General features: G+C 39.8%; 1 protein-coding gene across 8 annotated transcripts in view; it reads left to right on the forward strand.

Annotated features, from left to right (window-relative positions):
- LOC127646374 (inositol polyphosphate-4-phosphatase type I A-like) overlaps window positions 1-18,723 on the forward strand; it is a 110,168-nt gene that overhangs the window by 57,697 nt on the left and 33,748 nt on the right. For 4 of the 8 annotated variants that reach the window (XM_052129945.1, XM_052129948.1, XM_052129950.1 and 1 more), the window contains exons 9-15: window positions 4,051-4,198; window positions 4,313-4,443; window positions 4,880-4,984; window positions 7,541-7,649; window positions 8,084-8,101; window positions 9,043-9,229; window positions 12,973-13,188. In XM_052129945.1, coding sequence (XP_051985905.1) covers window positions 4,051-4,198; window positions 4,313-4,443; window positions 4,880-4,984; window positions 7,541-7,649; window positions 8,084-8,101; window positions 9,043-9,229; window positions 12,973-13,188 — 914 coding nt within the window. The remainder of the gene's footprint in view (window positions 1-4,050; window positions 4,199-4,312; window positions 4,444-4,879; window positions 4,985-7,540; window positions 7,650-8,083; window positions 8,102-9,042; window positions 9,230-12,972; window positions 13,189-18,723) is intronic. The other 4 variants (XM_052129947.1, XM_052129953.1, XM_052129949.1 and 1 more) reach the window with 3 other exon arrangements.

Below are 18,723 nucleotides of genomic sequence, written 5' to 3' on the forward strand. Positions count from 1 at the left end.
GAAAGGCACGAATAATGACTTCAAAATGAATAAAGGATTCACCCAAACAATATAAAAAAAAATATTTGTATGACTGATCCAGAAAGTACAAGGATAAAGTGACATTTTAAATAAACATATCCAAAATTACAAAGCATTTATGAATCTGTGCAGCCAGTATTTCTAAAGTGTAAACCTGAATGAAAATGCGCACGGTGTGATTTCAGATCAGATGTGCATGGTCTTAACTTCATTTTTGGTCTCTTAATTGTTCACATCTGAAGCTTGTCAAGTGTAACAATTAAGATACAACATCACATACATATTCCACTTCTTGAAATGTCTATGTTAATGTATCGCACGATTCACATGTGATTCCCATATATTCATTAATAGCCTAAACCTGAGTGCGATGTTAAATTCCTGACCTGAAAAGATTTGACTTCAGAGCTCGTCTATCTGTCTTTTAAATTTGACCACATTTATATCCACATCAGTGATTTAAGTTTTTTTAACTGGTTAAGACTTTATTCTAAAAAAACTTTTAAAGTCTCCATAAAGGTTTAAATGCTCAATAGAGTATTCATATTTAAGAATATTCCTTTTTATGTAAAACAAAGAAACTGAAACTCTTTTTCTTAAACCATTATAAATATGAAAATGTTGTGTTCTTGAACTCTGGTAAGGTGCAATATAAATGCAACATTATTATTATTATTATTTAACTAAATAATGTAGTCCTATCTTAAAGATTTCTGACAGACTTATGGGACTTTCACCTGTTTGTAGGCTATATTGATTTAATTTTAATTTATTTTAATGTTTGAATTCGTATTTATTATTAACTGCAAAATGTGTGCTTGACATTTCACATTGACCGATGCAAATTAGTTTGTCATATGAACAGATACAAATACAGATAATGGCTTAGCTGCACACCCCTAATATATATATATATATATATATATATATATATATATATATATATATATATATGCTGTAAATAGACTGATGAGCCAAAACATTATGACCTGTTGACCATAATATGCTGTTGGTTCTCCTCATGCCACCAAAAAAGTACCATCCCACTGAGGCATGGACTCTACAAGACCCCTGAATATGTCCTGTGGTGTCTTGCACCAAGACATTAGCAGCAGATCCTTCGAGTCCTATAAGTTGCGAGGTGGAGCTGCCGTGGATCAGACTTGTTGGTCCAGCACATCCCACAGATGTTCAATCAGATTGGTGCCTAGACTTATTTTGGTACCCATGCAATTTTACTAATAGGCAGCTTCCTTCTATGCACGTTTATAAGCATGTGTGCTCTGCAAGCGTTCACTGTAATATACGATTAAATGGTCAAATACACTTCTTCAAAATTCTTTCACAATACAAAAATTCTTTCAAACAACTCCTTTTCCATAATTTGTATTTTCCCCCTCCCATGAAGATGCAGCACATACAACATAAGTAATTATTAAAAATACTTTTAATAGTTCAATCAAAATGACCACTCTAATGAAGTATGTCTGGTAGAAATGCAAACAGTGTGTTTGCATAATGTATTAATATAGAGATCTAGTACTTGTTCTCCATTATCAGGTGGCCAGTCTGTGATGAGTATGTGAACAGATGTCTGGGAACATCTGTGTGTATATCCTTTGCTGGTACTAAAAATAACAAAAAGTTATGATTTTTGATTTTATACTTATAGTGCCTCTCCCAATCTCAAGGGCACTTAGTTCAATTTTTATTGACGGAAATACCAGGCCTGGTAATAAATAGTTATACCATAAATTCCGAAAAATTCAGTTCCCTATCTGTCACTCACTCGACGTTATGTTGATGTAGTGACACTAGGGGTCACTCTTGGGAGCCCGAGAAACCACTGATCTTTGATAAATGGGAATTGGCGAGTGGTATTTGCATGCCCCTCCCCCGGACATACGGGTATAAAGGAAGGGTCGTGCATACCGCTCATTCAGATTTTCTCTTCAGAGCCGAGCGGTCACTATTTTATTGAGAAATAAGCGAGCTGAATTCCCACGGTTTCCATTCACCTCTGCTGGATCGAGACCACCGTGACAGGTCACCCGCAAAGGAGAGTGGATACTCCACCCTCAGGGTGTTCAGCTAATCTGGAGTCGATCCGGAGTCGCCTCCCTGGAATCCTCCCATTGCCCACTCTGGTACACCCTGACTGAGGCTCCCCTAAGTATAGACGCGTTGGCACACAGCTGGCCATCTGGACTACGCAAGTATGTGCTCCCCCCAGTGAGCCTGCTTGCACAGACCCTGTGCAAGGTCAGGGAGGACAAGGAGCCGGTCACCCTAGTGGCTCCCTACTGCCCCACCCAAACTTGGTTCTCAGACCTATTGCTCCTCACATCAGCCCCTCCCTGGCAAATTCCCCTGAAGAATGGTTGTGGGAACCTTGGGCACATAGCCCGGTCGGGGCACCATCTGGCACCCGCGACCAGACCTCTGAAAACCTGCATGTCTGGCCCCTGGATGGGGTGTGGAAGAAGACTGAAGTTGTTTACCATATTTTCTGGTAGTCACGATCGCTCTGGCCATGGCATCCTCTACGAGGCACCTGCATGCCTTGAGGTAAAGTCTGTTTGCTAGCGGTATTCTTCCCAGGAACGCAAAGACCCCCATAGTTGCACTGTCTGGATGCTTCCTTCCTGCAGGTGAGGCTGGAGGGGCGGCTGTCTCCCTCCACCTCGAAGGTGCATGCAGCCGCATGTAGAAGGTGAGTCCTAGGGAAGCACGACCCGTTCATCAGGTTCCTAAGAGGCGCAGGGAAGTTGAACGTCTCATCCCCTCACGGGGCATCTCTGTAGTTGTTCAGGGTCTACGAGGAGCCCTCTGAGCCCTTGCAGTCAGCAGAGCTAAGGCACTCTCTTTGTGGGCTGTCCCCCTGACTGCACTCACTTCCATCAAGAGGGTAGGACACTTACAAGCGTTCTCTATCAGCAAAATGTGCCTGGAGTCCGGTCTGGGATACTCTCAAGTGATCCTGAGACCCCGACCGGTCTATGTGCCCAAGGTTCCCATGACCCCATTCAGGGATCAAGTGGTTAACCTGCAAGCGCTGCCCCAGGAGGAGGCAGACCCAGCCTTAGCGTTGCTGTGTCTGGTGCGGTCTTTACACATCTACTTAGATCGCAAGCAGAGCTTTAGGATCTCTGAGCAGCTCTTTGTCTGCTTTGGTGGACAGCGGAAAGGAAGTGCTGTCTCAAAACAGAGGATCGCCCACTGGATCATTGACACCATAACTGTTGCCTTCCAGGCTCAGCATGTGCCGCCCCCTGCAGGGCTACAAGCCCATTCCACCAGGAGTGTGGCAGCCTCCTGGGCTCTTACCAGTGGTGTGCCTCTAGCAGACATTCGCAGAGCAGTGAGCGAAGTGGGAGAGAAAAGAGGCACGACTAGGACAAGCCTGTCCCTATCCTTTGGGTAGTCGACTCCAAAAGTGCTGTTTTGACACTCATACTAGCGTCAGGGGAGGTTACGTGCCGGCCCGCTGTGCTAGCTACGCGGCACACAGCAGTCTGTCTGTCTCGCCCCGTCGGTCCACATAACCCAGTTCAGCTAGTTGTGGCATTTTTGTAGGGAAACCCTAGTATCACTACATCGACACAACGTCGAGTGAGTGACAGAAAGGGAACGTCCTGGTTACTTCCGTAACCTCCGTTCCCTGATGGAGGGAACGAGACATTGTGTCCCTCCTGCCACAATGCTGAACAACCCGCTGAAATGGCCGGGACCTTATTCTCAGCTCCTCAGCACAAAACCTGAATGAGCAGTATGCACGCTCCCTCCTTTATACCCGTATGTCAAGGGGAGGCATGCAAATACCACTCGCCAATTCCCATTGGCCTTTTATCAGAGGTGTCTCGGGCTCCCAAGTGTGACCCATAGTGTCACTACATCGACACGTCTCATTCCCTCCATCAGGGAATGGAGGTTACGGAAATAACCAGGACGTTTTAGCATAACAGGTGTACTTTGATATTTTGTACATGAGTGCACTCTCTATATTTTTATTTTGTCTCTGTGTCCCAGTGTTTGGTGGCACCATGTCTCGAATGTATCGTTTACCCACAACTGATGGGAATCATTTACGTATCCTGGAGCAGATGGCTGAGAGCGTCCTGTCACTCAACATCCCACGACAGTTTGTCAAACTCTTACTGGAAGAGGATTCTTCCAGGTGTCCACTTTAATCTCACTCGCACACAGAGGCTTGCAATCCATACTGTGACCATTTTTAAATTATATTTATTATAGGGCGCTCTTTTACATGCATGTGTGTTGGTGCTCTTAGGGTGTCTGAGCTGGAAGAGTTGGGTGAGTTGTCTCCATGTTGGGAGACTCTTCGGCGGAAGATTGTGACGCAGTATCAGAGCATCCTTCTGACCTATCAGGATTCACTCACACACTTGCAGGACTACAAAGGTCAGTCAGCACCTAACATGCTAATATACCTTCAAGATGGAGCTCTACACAATGTTTTGTTTTGTTTGTTTGTATAGCAGCACTCATGTCAGCACTTTAGCAGACCCTAAATTGGCACTGGCACTGAAAAACAAAAATAAAAAATTAGTACAGAATTCAAAAACATAAGAAATGCAAGATATAATATTTTGAATAAGTGCACATGGAGCGAGATGCTAATGTGATGAAATGGACAAAAACATTAGTGCAAGTGTAGATTGACCAAAAGTTAAGTGTGCAGTCTCTGTTGGCTTGAATGGAAAGTAATAAAGAGCAGGCAATCGCAGTTTGAATTGTAATCTGCCCAAATGTTTATATAATATTATTTGAGATGTTCTAATTCTCTCTTTATTTCTCTCTCTCTCTCTCTCTGTCTCTCTCTCTCTTTCTCTTCCAGGTCCATCATTCAAAGCCAGTAATCTGAAAGCAGAAAGGAAGTTAGAATTTATGCCCACCAACCTTCATGTGCAGAGAATGAGGGTTCAGGATGAGTATGCCTTTGGTTAGCCCTTTATTTATATATATATATATATATATATATATATATATATATATATATATATATATATATATATATATATATATATTTTAATCTGTGTCATAGCTGTCATTGCCAGTATTGCCATGGGAATGCTAGTTTTATTTTAAGTATCACTTAACAACTTTACTTTTCTCCATTCATACAGCTTCATTCATAACCTGCATTTTAGCTTTGGCAAAGCAGCGCCTACTGCCCCTCTCGCTCTCTCTCTCTCTCTCTCTCTCTCTCTCTCTCTCTCTCTCTCTCTCTCTCTCTCTCTCTTCCGCAGCTCACTGTTTGCTTGTTGAGTTTAGTGTGAGTGCACAGTGTGCAAAGAAAGTTGCAAATTTGCTGGAATTATAGATTACACCTATATCAATAAGCAAGCAATCTGATAAAACAATCGCTCCTGTTTATAGAGTGCAGTTGCACGACATTTGAACAATCTTGTCTCGTCTCGTCACATCTTGAAGGGAAGAAATGGCAAAACAATGCTTTGTGTGTAATGCTACCAGAACTACTCAGAGTGAAAAGAAACGCTTAAAACAGAATTAATCACCCTGCTTAACACTGGTTAAGTAGCCATACAGGTATTTTCTTTACCTTTGTCTTTGAATTAGTCAAGTTTAATAATATAAGTAAGGTCATATGTACTTGTAATAGTATACATAATAATACTATAAATAATATAATATAATATTAATACTTGGAAAATACAGGCATAGTATTCAGAAGATCATTTTAGAATCTATCTTTAATTTTATTATCTTTCAGTAAACATCATAACTCATTTAGCATCAAGGTCCCCTATTTTAGGATTTCGTCTTTTAATATGTTCAGTGCACTTTGTCTACTTAAAACATGTGAGCATTGACCGTTAAGGGGATAGTTCACCCGAAATGAAATTGTCATATCTTCACATGTTTACGTTTTTGCAAACTATAACTTTAAAGAGATGTTAGGTAGAGTGTTAGTCTCAGTATTCACTTTAATTTTATGGTGGAAAAAAAAAAGCTGCAGTGAAAGTGAAAGGTGACTTAGACTGACAGTCTGTCTAACATCTTCTTTTAAGTTCCACAGAAGAAATTAATATGGGGAACAACACAAGGTTATGATCACAGAAATGTAATTTAATTACCTGTTAAAAAAAGATTTTTTAAAGGTATCTGCCAAGAACATAATGGCATTATGTTTTGCTGGGGAACAAGTGACCAAAGAGAAGGGTCATAATGTAGGCTGTTTACATAAAAAATTATTCATCTGAAAAAACTAGAGGTAAGAAATTAGAAAATTAACCACCAGTGAGATTTAGGTGAGACTGTTTCATATGCAGTAAAACACTTTTGGGATAAAGAGAACAAACTGAGTGCTAGATGAAGTGGATATTTATCTACAATCGGTTGAGAGTTAACTTTGAGAAACTTCAACTAGTGCTGTGACACGTGAACAAGAAATGCTTGGTAGCAAATAGTACATGAATATCAATACACATACTGAAGAGTATGAAAATATGACTCTCAGAAGTCACCAGAATTGAACGCTTTGGTGTTGTAAACAATTGTCAAGGGGATGCATGCCCCCGGACCCCCCTAGACAATAAGGGTACACTTCTTTACTTGGTCAGGTTCCTGTGTGTATTTCAAGATGATATACTGCAGGCGCCCATGATAACATGTATGTGCAAAGTAAGAGATTTAAGTAACAGACAGTACTTTCATTAAAAAAATACTTGTATATTAGTATGCAGTGATACTCATCATTTACTCACACTCATGCCATCCCAGATGTATATTACTTTCTTCTGCTGAACACAATGCAAGTGAAGGGTGGCAAGAACTTTGAAGGTCCAAAAACATATAAAGCAGCATAAAAGTAATCAATATGACTGTGGTTTAAACCATGTATTCTGAAGCGATATGATAGGTGTGGGTGTGCTACCCTTTAATAGTGTCTCATTCAGAAGTTGTCAAGCACTAACACATACATACACTAAGGCAGTCTCGTGTTCTTTTAGGCTGCCATTACACTGCAAAGCTTATCCACATATGTTATCATTTGACAGTTTTTTTGTCTCGCCTGTTAATAGTCACTTAAGACATAACCAACTTTATGTGAATTAGTCTGCACTATTTTGCAATGTTTCTAAATTTTTAGTAGTAGCTAAATTAACTATATTGTGATGTTATCTTCATATGAGATTACCACCCAGCCCTATATACTGTATACATAGGTATACATAAAGTAAATATGGACAACATCGTGCATCACAGTACCCTGATACACATTACATGTAATTACATAATTTAGAATGACAAATATACAATATACAAATGCATTGTACAATTACATGACAAGTATGCAATATAAAAATACAATGTTTAGTAACATATTACATGTTATTTATTGCAATAACTGTGTATTTACAAACTGCAGTGAATAATTACATATTAACCAGAATTACTTAGTACATATGAAGTTACACATTAACATGAATATGCTCATGCAAGTTGTAACCTGGATGTGTGTTTATATATCTAGATCACACCTATGATGTGGTGACGATCGGGGCCCCTGCAGCTCACTGCCAGGGCTTCAAAAATGGGGGTTTGCGGAAACTCCTCCAGAAATTTGAGGAGGCAAAGAAACTGTAAGTTAAGTCTAACTTGCATGGTTTTGTAGATAGAGACCAAACTCTTGTGTGTGTAAATGTATACATGCTTGTGCTGTTGTATAAAGAAGTTTGTTGTAAATACCTACCACACAGGTGTCTGTTTTGATATACCAAATATGAATTTTGTTAATTGGCCTTCTTATGGTCTTATGGCCCTCTTCGGTAACCAAAGACTCTGCCAGAGCTTAATAATTTCATATCACATACACTGTTAGTTTTAATTACACTGTACTTTTTTTAGAATCAATGTATAGGTCTATTTTATTTTCATCATTGCCCTCATTTATGCTAGGTGTTTCTCTCTTTTGCTGCTTTTGGTTATTTGTTGGTTTGCTGATGTTATAGCATTAGCTATTTCAGTTCAAGATTATTTTTCATAAATTTTCATTGCGTTTTTGCTTTCTTATCAGCATTTATGAGGAGGAATGGTGAGTTTGTTTGGTATTACTTTTGTTTGTTTGTTTTTTGGTAAATATTTTACATTTTCTGCATGACAAAATGTTAATTACTCCATGATTCCATCATCCCTTCACTGTGCTCTCTAAAAAAAGAGTAGTAGGTATGTGTTGGAATAAAGCTGCGTCATATAAATGTCTTTCACTAAACACACATATACCTATATGTGTGATATACAAATATATATGTTCTGTTGGATCTTTCCACATCATTCAGAATCTCTGTTCAGTTGTTATTCCTCTAGTCGTATCTAGTACATTTCCTGGGTAAAACTTGCAAAGAAATGTCCAGATCGCATTTCACCCCAAAATAAAAAAATCTATGTATTATGTTTTACTTAAAGGAAACTAAAATACAGCATTGAAATGTATTCTGTCTGGACAAAATATTTAAATTGCCATAGGTAAAATTCAGTACCATAAATTCTACCATGATGCAATTTAAATAGTAATAATAATAACAATGATTATAAACATAGGCTTTGTTTTATTCATGCAAAATATAATTTATTATTTTCGCTTTAGATTTTAAGGTAACATATGGTCCGTAAATGTGAATTTGTGAAATTCACCCAACCATACATGGTTCTGTAAATGGTGCTGTCTGTTCAACGAAGATGGACGAACACACTCCACTATGACCACTTGCTCTGTCATTCAGAGAACTGATGGCACCATTCTCCTGGAGCACAGTTGACCCTGTTGTTTGTTCATCCCTGAGAACCTCTCTTCCTCTGTGCTCTGAAAGAGCAAGATTGATTACCTAAAATGTTTGGTTCTTCTCAAAGTCTTTCCAGCATCAATGCCTGAATGAAGTGCACTCTCATTGTCTGTTGTTGTGCACTAATGTAGTGGTGTGTGTGTATGCTGGTGTGGTGTGTGTTGAAGTTATCAAGCTCTTTCTGGCTCCGCAGCAGTGCTCTGTCCAGCTCCCAATCCATCATCTATATCCCGCAAGATATTGTCCGTGCCAAAGAAATCATCTCCCATATCAACACACTAAAGACTCAGGTCAGCTACTATGCTGAGCGCCTGTCCCGCTTTGCAAAGGAGCGTTCCTCTAACGGCATGGAAAGAACCCTTGCTATCCTGGCGGATAAGGTGGGTATCAATAGGTGTAGAGTTCAACAGAATTGATTTATTAACTGTAACTTTGAAACATTGAAAGACAAACATACCGTGAGCTTGAGGTTGTTAATCGATTGAATATGTTTCTTTTGAATTCATGGTGAAGAACTACACTATACATGATCCTGAGGGGAAAATCCACCAAACAGAGTCATGGCAAAGAAACCGTTGCAAAAAAGCTCTGCTGTGACTGCCCGCTCTCATGACGCACTGCAAATGACATAATCGAGTTGATCTCCCTACACTCAAACTGCTTATATATATATATATATATATATATATATATATATATATATATATATATATATATATGAATATTTTGCAATAAAATTAATATCTATTGTTTCTATATTTATAATCAACAACTTTAAATCAATAGTTTTATATTTTTCCAGCATTTTTAGTTTGATTACATCATTCACCGTGCTTTGTGGGATTGTATTTAATTCATTCATTAATGACAATAAAGGTGCACCAAGTAATTTTTATTCCTCAGAAAAATGTTTTACTCCTAAAGAATTTTCTAGTAATTTTGAAATATATGTATAAAATCATGAACACGCACATAAGATGAAGACTGCAGTCATACCAGTAACCTTAAAAATGGTGTTTTATTCTATGTAGGGAGGGTCCCCTCATAGTGGCTGCCAAATTGGGATCACATGACCATCTGAATTCTACTCATTTAATCTCAGTAACTGCCCTGTTATTGGATGCTTTCACTCTTGGATTAAATTAATCATGGTTGACTGTGAAGAGTGTATTTCTAAAATGCCATTTTTAACTGAATAGCATTGCTAATTCTTGCTTATTCACATTCATCGTTTTATCCTTTGCCTTTTTACCGTGTGCTTCGAATTGTTCTGCTTTTCTACTCTTTTAACTGTGTATTTTACTGCACGCACCCATTTCTCTCTTTTTCTGTTATTTTTTTTCTGCTTGTCTACAACTCGCGTCTCGACTGCATGCATGTGTTTTCTCCACTGTGTTTTACATGGATTATTGGATCAATCTCAAACATCTGCTGATTAGGAACCACATCGAACCACATCAATCTCAACCTCGCCGCTCAAGAATAACCATAGCAAAAACAACAACAACAAACTACCACGGTAAATCATGGCATCTGCTCATGTTATTTCTTCTTGCATTGTATGCCACATGTTTACTATAGCTTCTTCCATCAGCAGTGAGGGATAAATGTAAGGAATTATCCATTCCGACGGAGAAGATTATTGATTTAGAGCCACGCATCGAACGCTAGTTGAAGTCAGTGAGAAAAAGAAGCCAGTAGATACTGTTTCGGATCCGAGTAGTACAGCAAGCAACACACGCACTTTGGTTAAAGAGGTTTGTGAACTTGCAAAAACTGTCAGACACTATATTATGCTCTGGCCCCCTCCCTGCTCGTTGTGGTGACGAGGTTTATAGTTGATTAGTTTCACTGAATGGCTGGATGTCTGAGGTGTCCAGAGAATAGCATAGGATTTATAGACAATTGGAAGAGTTTTTAGGGTAGACCTGAACTGCTAAAGAGAGATGGACTCCATCCCTCCAGAGAAGGTGCCGCTCTCCTCTCTAGTAATTTGGCTTATAGGCTTAATAGTGATAGTATTTGACTAACTGGGGCCCAGGTCAAGAAGAAGACATAGAGACTGTATCACCTTGATATCATATAGAAACTGTCTGTTCCCCGAACTACAAACATAAGACTCTCACTAAATCGTTTAGAAAACATTTTATTAAGGAATTAAGTATCTAGTTGCACAGGGATCAGTTTTAGGGCCTCTTTTTTTCTCCTTATACATGCTTCCCCTGGGAGATATTATCAGGAATCATGGAATAAGTTTCCACTTTTATGCCGACGATACCCAACTTTATATTTCTTCTAAACCCAATGAAAATTCACAATTCTCCAGATTAGAAGAGTGTATAAATTAAATAAAAAATTGGATGGCCAGAAATTTCCTTCTACTCAATTCTGACAAAACAGAGGGAGGTGCTAATTATTGGACCAAAAACCTCTAAAAATAAACTGCTAAAATATCATTTCAATCTTGATTGATGTACTGTTACGTCGGCTTCTACAGAACTTGGGTGTTATATTTGATACCAATCTGTCCTTTTGAAAATCTAATTTGTATTCTACAAAATGTTTGTAGAATAGCTTATTTCCAACTCAGAAATATTTTTAACTTACAACACATGCTCTCTTTCTAATGCCTAATAAATAATTCATGCATTCATGATCTCAAGACTAGATTATTTTAATGCATTACTGGGAGGATGTCCATCAAATTTAATAAATACACTTCAATTGGTTAAAAATTCAGCTGCCAAAGTGCTGACTGTGCGAGACTATTAGCCCAATTTTATCATCGTTACTTTGGTTACCTGTTAATTTTCGTATTAATTTTAAAATTATGTTAATTACATACAAAGCTTTGAATGGTCTAGCTCCACAGTACTTAAGTGACCTTCTGAGACACTATATTTTGTCACGTTCATTACGATCACAAAATTCTGACTTGTTAATAAATCCAAGAATTAAAAAATCCACAAAAGGAGGTCTTTTTCATATTTGGCTCCTAAACTATGGACTACTCTCCCAAACACTGTTCGGAATGCAGACACACTGACTCAGTTTAAATCTAGACTAAAGACTCATCTCTTTAGCCAAGCATACACCTAATGTATCCATCAACTTCAATTAGGCTGATTTAGTTAGATCTGCCGGAACCAGAAACATCTATCATGATCTATAAATCTGCATAAAATTTAATTTCATCTATGCTAATAATTTTCTATTTGTTTCCATGTCTCAACCTCGGGATTCATATCCCAAGGTTACCAGAGCCGGCAATATACAGCTCCATTCCTACTTGGTGTTGGACTCCACTGCTACGTGTCACTGAGTGATGACGACAAACTACAGCCGGTGCTAGCCAGACATCACTTCAGTCTTTTTCAGTCTTTTGACTTCAGCAGATGAACTGATGCCAACTCCAACTGTAAGACATCGGATACTTCATATGCCACTGCCTGAACCTTGGATTTAGGATGAACCCCACCAAACCTCAATGATCATTCTAAGACGTTATAGATATTACAGTTTAATTTTTTGTTAATGCATGATTTAATGTAAAGCTGCTTTGAAACTATGTGTGTTGTGAAAAGCACTATACAAATAAAAATGACTTGACTTGAAAGCTATTGCATAGAATGATGCTACATCCACACCACTAGGGGTCAGTGTATGTCCAAGATGACATAAACACAAAAATTACTGAGTGCACCTTTAAGTACACAGTCTTATACCTTCAAAACAAAGTTTGTGATTCCCCTCGGAGCTGGTTGGTTTGATTCATGGCCCAGAACTCTTTTAAATGCCTAATGAAAAAAACGAATGGGAAAAATCAGATTTAAAAAAATGTTTGCAAGCACTGTACAGCTCTATAACTCAACTCTATAACTACTGCCCAGTGGCACTTTTAGATTTTAACCAAGGCAGAGATCAGTTTTGTTATAAATTATGTCACGTAATTTTCCTGACTTAAAAATATTCCATCTGTTTTTGAAATCAGACACCCTGTGTAAATCCTGATTAAGAAATTATTGAGAAACTGTACTGTGTTGACTTGCTTTGTATGTGTTGTCTAGAGATGGGTATATTTTAACTGTCTTTTAATTGTTCCTTCTCTCTTTCTCACTTTTAGACACGGCAGCTGGTAATGGTATGTGACTGTAAGCTGCTGGCATCTGCAGTGCAGGCTCTGAATGCAGCTAGACCAGAGTACATCGCCTCTATAAACTCCCCCTCGGCTGACACAGAGCAGGTGATGCTTAGAAATGATCAGGACACACTGCTGGCTAAATGGAGTGGCAGAAACAGTCGCTCGTCTCTTCATGTTGATTGGCAGGAGGAAGAGTGGGTAAGACAGAGCTGACAACTGCTGCTTTGGGACTAAATTACATGGAAGTATGAATATTTGTAAACAACATTTTTATTGAATTTGATCCTGGAATGTTGGCATTGCCTGAAAAAAAAGTTGTGATTTATTTTTTTGGTTTACATTTTTAAAGATACATAAATTAAAGGATAATGCTTTATGGATCATTACAACATGACATTTCAGACTCAAAGTTAATGAGTTAGTAGAGATGCATTATTTCCTTTTAAAAAACACTGTTTACACCTTGTATTAACATCTATTCAGGGCAATCCAATTATGGGCACTACAGGTGTAAACAAGGTTTTGTGATCAAATCACATGTCAAGTACACACATCAAATGTTCAGTAAATACAGTTCCTTTATGACTCAGTACACTTGACATTGCGTAGCTACGCATATGGGGAGTGCCTTCTTACATGATCTAGTTGAAACCTCTCTACAATAATGCCAATATTCTAATATTGGCTATGGTGTTTGAGGCTTCCATGCTTTGACACGATACTGTTCCGCTATAAAAACAGGTGCACCGACACCATTTCCTCAGAATTTCTTCCTTCAAGACAGCGATCATCTCTTGCCGTCAATATACACAAGTCAGCAGGTGGAATTTCTGTTTCCTGCTGTGCTCCGGCGAACATCACACTGCCGATTGAAGCTTTGCTGGTGAACGGGCCTCAACAATCCTTATTCCCCGCAATTCTTCGGCAGGTTTTGTATATCCTTACAAAACAATTGTATATTGTGTAATGTATATTGTGTGATATAAATATATGTATATTCATTTCTATATTTATATATCTAAAAGAGTCACTTATGTGTTCCCGTCTTTTTAAAGATGTTGTTACGTAAGTGTTCCTTGTGCGAGAGACACATCCCACCATCAGATCAGCATGAGAGCTGCGTTTACTGTCTGGGCCGTGCCCACGCAGAGTCAGCTCTCATGGAGACAGACTGTCTGTGGGGCATGAGTCTCAAGACGCTTCGCTTGTAAATCACCCTCGTTCTGAGGGATGATCCAGCCTCACGCGCCCTCCCATCTGCCTCTTCTGTAATACCCAAGGATTCACATGAGGAGGCACGGCAGGGCCGCGCGAATGATTAGGATGACTTTGAGGTGGTTCTCTTGGCAGTATATGCCCCACGAGCCCCTCAATCTCTCCAAAGTGCATGTTTTCTGATACGCTATGTGCGAGACGAGCTCCGATCTTTTGAAAGAGCGGGCGTCCTTGTCTCGTGCAGCAGTTCTGATGCTGGGGATAATCATGACGAAGTTATGTCTCTCGCTCCACCAGGCGAGTGGTCAGTGGATGATGCTGCCGTTCCTCCCCCATCAAGGGAGAGGAATGTGCATGCGCCACTGACAGGAGTAGATGATCCGCGTCCTTACAAGGGTGGTCGAAGCGCTTCACTTGAGTGGTCTCCCCAGAGGAACCTGAACAGTCTCGCCTCGATGAATGGTTCCTGCAGTCTGGATGCCGTCAAATGGCAGCATCATGCAAATCTGCCCTATTCTTCCCCGAAGTTCATAACGAACTATCTAAGTCCTGGCACATGCTTGCGCAGTGACATCATCCTCTTTAATGTGGATCATGGAATAGAAAACAGTTATGCCCAATTACCCCCTGAGGAAGAGCACACCTCTGCCCAGCAAGTAACAGGCCGTGGAAATCACGCCCCATACATCCTTCCAAACAGTGTCGCCAAATGTCTGCATTGGCGGCAAACGCTTACTCAGTGGCTGGGCAAGCTGGATCAGCACTCCACGCAATAGCGGTGCTCCAGGTATTTCAAGCCAAGCTCCTCAAGCAAATGGATGAGCACAGCTTCGATCCGGAGACATTAAAAGAGCTCTGCACCGCTACAGACTTAGCAATGCATGCCACGAAAGTCATTGCGCAGGCCATCGGCATGTCCATGGGCAACCTGGCAGTTCTCAATCAACTTATATGGCTGACCCTCACAGAAATGAGTGATAAGGAAAAAAACACTCTGTTGGATGCTCCAGTGTCTCCAGCTGTCCTCTTTGGCGGCTCTCTGTATATGTGTGCTGAGCATTACGTCGTGACTCCGCAGCAGTCACAGGCTATGAGACAATTTATGCCCAAATGGAGTACATCACAGCCAGTTTGCCCTCGCTCTGTTTCAAGCCAGCACCTGACTTAAAGCCCAATCAGTACCTTCTGCCTCACCGGCACCTGCATATCAGCATGTGCAGCAGAAGCACTCCTGATGGGCACAATCCTTTGAAGTGGAAAGCAGAGCCTGCGGTTCCCTCCGGGTCTGCTCCAAAAAGGCTCGACTGGAGACACAAAACACTGTTCCCCTATTCCCGCTACTGTTTGCCAATTCAATAGAGATTGTGCCAAATTGTCAAGCACAAAAAGGGTTTTACAGCTGTTTTTTTTTTTTGTCCCAAAGAAAGACAGCAGACTTTGGCCAATCCTGGATCTGAGACTTTTTAATCACACACTCTTATGGAAATTTTGTACTGCACATTACGGTTCGACTCGCCTCAACTCTACTCGCTTTACTTTTCTGAGCTTCCATTTCCACTGCAGTTTAGTGCCACCTCAACGTATGTGGGATTATAGGATGATCATCATAGTTGCACCGCCTCTACTGCCGTGACATCATCTTAAACATGACACAAACCAAACAAAACAATAACACGACAGCTATCTGTTAGCTACTAGCTCATTGTGCTGCATAAAGCAGTTGTTGCATGGTGATTTTGCACAAATGTAACAGTTAAATTGGCCTGGTTTTTTTAGAAGCAAGCTTCCAGTAGCTGATCAACTAAATAAAGTGAAGCTTTCAAGCAGAGTATAGAGTTAAAGTAACAAAATGTACTATACTCCATCTCCCTCCCATTGCTTTGTTTAGATAGTGTCCAATTGGTCGAATATACTATTCCTGAGAGACTTTTTCGTTTCGCTCTTCGCTAACGAGTGGACCGTCTGCACCTCATTTATTGACCACGTCGTGGTTTTGTGCACAGCCATTTCTTTTTTTACAATACGAAAGTCGTGTGAACAAATGGTACTGTTATCGCTGTTGCTAACTTTAAAACTAGCTTGATGTCGCGTGTCGGAAATCCAGTGACACTGGTAGTGAAGATTCTTTCTGTCCAATTGGTGATCTGCTGGATTTTGACATCACATTTAGTATCGGATCGGCTCGCTTGGAACTTTGATCGAGGTGGTACTAAAAAAAAGTACCAGGTACTATCCACTGTGGAAAACCCCAAAAAAGCAAGCAGAATCGAGTTGAGTCGAGTTGTACCGTGCAGTGGAAAAGCCCCTATAAAGTGCTCATTCAAAACAATTGCTCAGAAACAGACTTTATCGCCACACGATTGGTTTGCGTCAATAGATCTGATGGATGCGTCCTTTCATATTCAAATTGTACGTCATCATAGGATTTTTTTGAGATTCGCATTTGAGGGAACAGCATATCAATTCAAAGTCCTGCCCTTTGGACAGTCTCTGGCTCCCTGCACATTCCAAAGTGCATCTATGTGGTTCTCGCCCCTCTGAGACTGAGCGGTGTACTGTAACCCGGATGATCCAGGCTACCAGTAGATGAGTTGAGAGATATGTAAAAAGATGGAAAAATTAAAGAGAATAAGAGAGAAAAATGAGTTCTTTAGAAGAAAAAGTGTTTCGTCCAATCATGGATCTTGCTGCATTGATTGACACTCCAATGAGCCAATTGTAGCAGCGCACTGAGACTGCACGGGCCACACTGCTGCTGCTGTCAAAAACATTGAGAGAGAGCGAGCGAGTCAGACGAAGCAGATGCACCCTGAGTGATCTTCAGATACTCCGCATTAAAAGTAAATATTGAGGAAAAGAAATTTTAATGCAATCAAAAGATTACATTTCTGAGTGAAAGTGATAACTTTGAAGAGCTGACGCCGAAGTGAGAAGAAGACGAGGCAGAGACTCGAGAATAAAAACCGATGTAGATACACGGAGCGCCAAAAAGCACTGCAAATTATCGTCTTGTAAAATAAGATGTGAAATTCTTGCCTTGGTGAGTTGTTTTTTGTATACTGACTTCACATTTTACAATAAAACTGTTGCAGACTCAGCGGCAAATCAGTAGTGTGACATTAGCATTCATATAGGCCGCTTATGCATAGTGTGTGAGCTAGTGCTATTTTGCACGTTGGGCTAAAATTAATCACATGTAAAGATGCAAACGAGTCAATGAAGAGTGACAATGTTGTGTGTAAGTGTCAAGATATTGAGTTAATACTCTGTTTGAAGTGTATACATGATATTTGTTGATGAAAGTGTTTGAATGGAAGATTCATTATTGTTCTGCCTTGTGTTTTTGCAAGACTGGGTTTTTTGGTTGTATGTGTGTTTCTTCCGAGAAATTGTGATCACCATCCTGGATACGTGCAACGCATATGAGCGTATGTAAAAAGCGAGCCACTCACGGAGACCATTTGATTGAACTTTGATCTTGAACTCATCGAAACATTTTCCTTTTTGTTTTTGGACAAATGGGACTGAAACTTTGTTTTTGCATATTTTTCCTCGAGCTTTGAACGGAGAGACATCGATTCTGAACTGAACGATTCTAAAGAGTCAACAACTCTTTTGATCTGAGTCATTTGACTCTGAACTGACATTAACTGAATCAATTCAGTGAATTTTGAACATTTGATTCCTTTGGTTGAAAAGACTGTTACATTTTGAAGGGAAAGAGAGATTTGAGTTATTAAGTTTGCAATATGTTGTTTTGAGAACATTGTTTATTGTTTTCTTCAAATTTTATTGGGTCATAACCAAACTGAGCCTGAGTTTTCCAAGAAGTTTTATTTTATTATTTCATTTTCATACAAAGTATATGACAATTATTGTCAATTGAGTTGATTTGTTTGAGTTGTTGAGTCCAACTCCCTGAAATTTCAGAAAAGATAGTTGATTATAAGAATTATCATACATTGTATGTTGTCAAATTATAGTATTGAGATTTACATGCTCCATTCAATTGCAATTAAGAATTTTTTCAATGAATGCAAGATTCCAACCAGTAAACAAAGCTCTTGGTTTTCACCTACCTGCTGTGTTGTTTCCCTCTCTCCAGTAGCCACTCCTTATCTTCTGATCAGTTGGCCCATATCGAACCATATTGAACCTTATACAATTGTAATACATAAGACCTGGCACGTGTACCTCGTTACAACTTTGGCGAGCCAGCCAGGAGAGAGGGCACCGCAGCGACTGAGGTGAATAATCATCGATACAAGTGTGTACAGAGAATCTGACAGAAATGGATGTTGTGGAACGGGAAGGCGTTAATGTGTAAAATGCAGTAATCATAAGTGGCATAACACTGACTGAATTAGATCAAGCGCTAGAGACATGCCTCTTGAGATTTGGCTCCATACGACGCAATCTACTGATTGACGATCCACAATCTGAGTTTCATTGTAATGCAGTAGTGGAGTTCACGCACAGTTCAGCCATGTGTGATCTTGAGCCCCAGCTGCCTCTAAC

This window comes from Xyrauchen texanus, chromosome 7 (genome assembly GCF_025860055.1).
Source record: "Xyrauchen texanus isolate HMW12.3.18 chromosome 7, RBS_HiC_50CHRs, whole genome shotgun sequence".
NCBI classification, from domain to species: Eukaryota; Metazoa; Chordata; class Actinopteri; order Cypriniformes; family Catostomidae; genus Xyrauchen; species Xyrauchen texanus.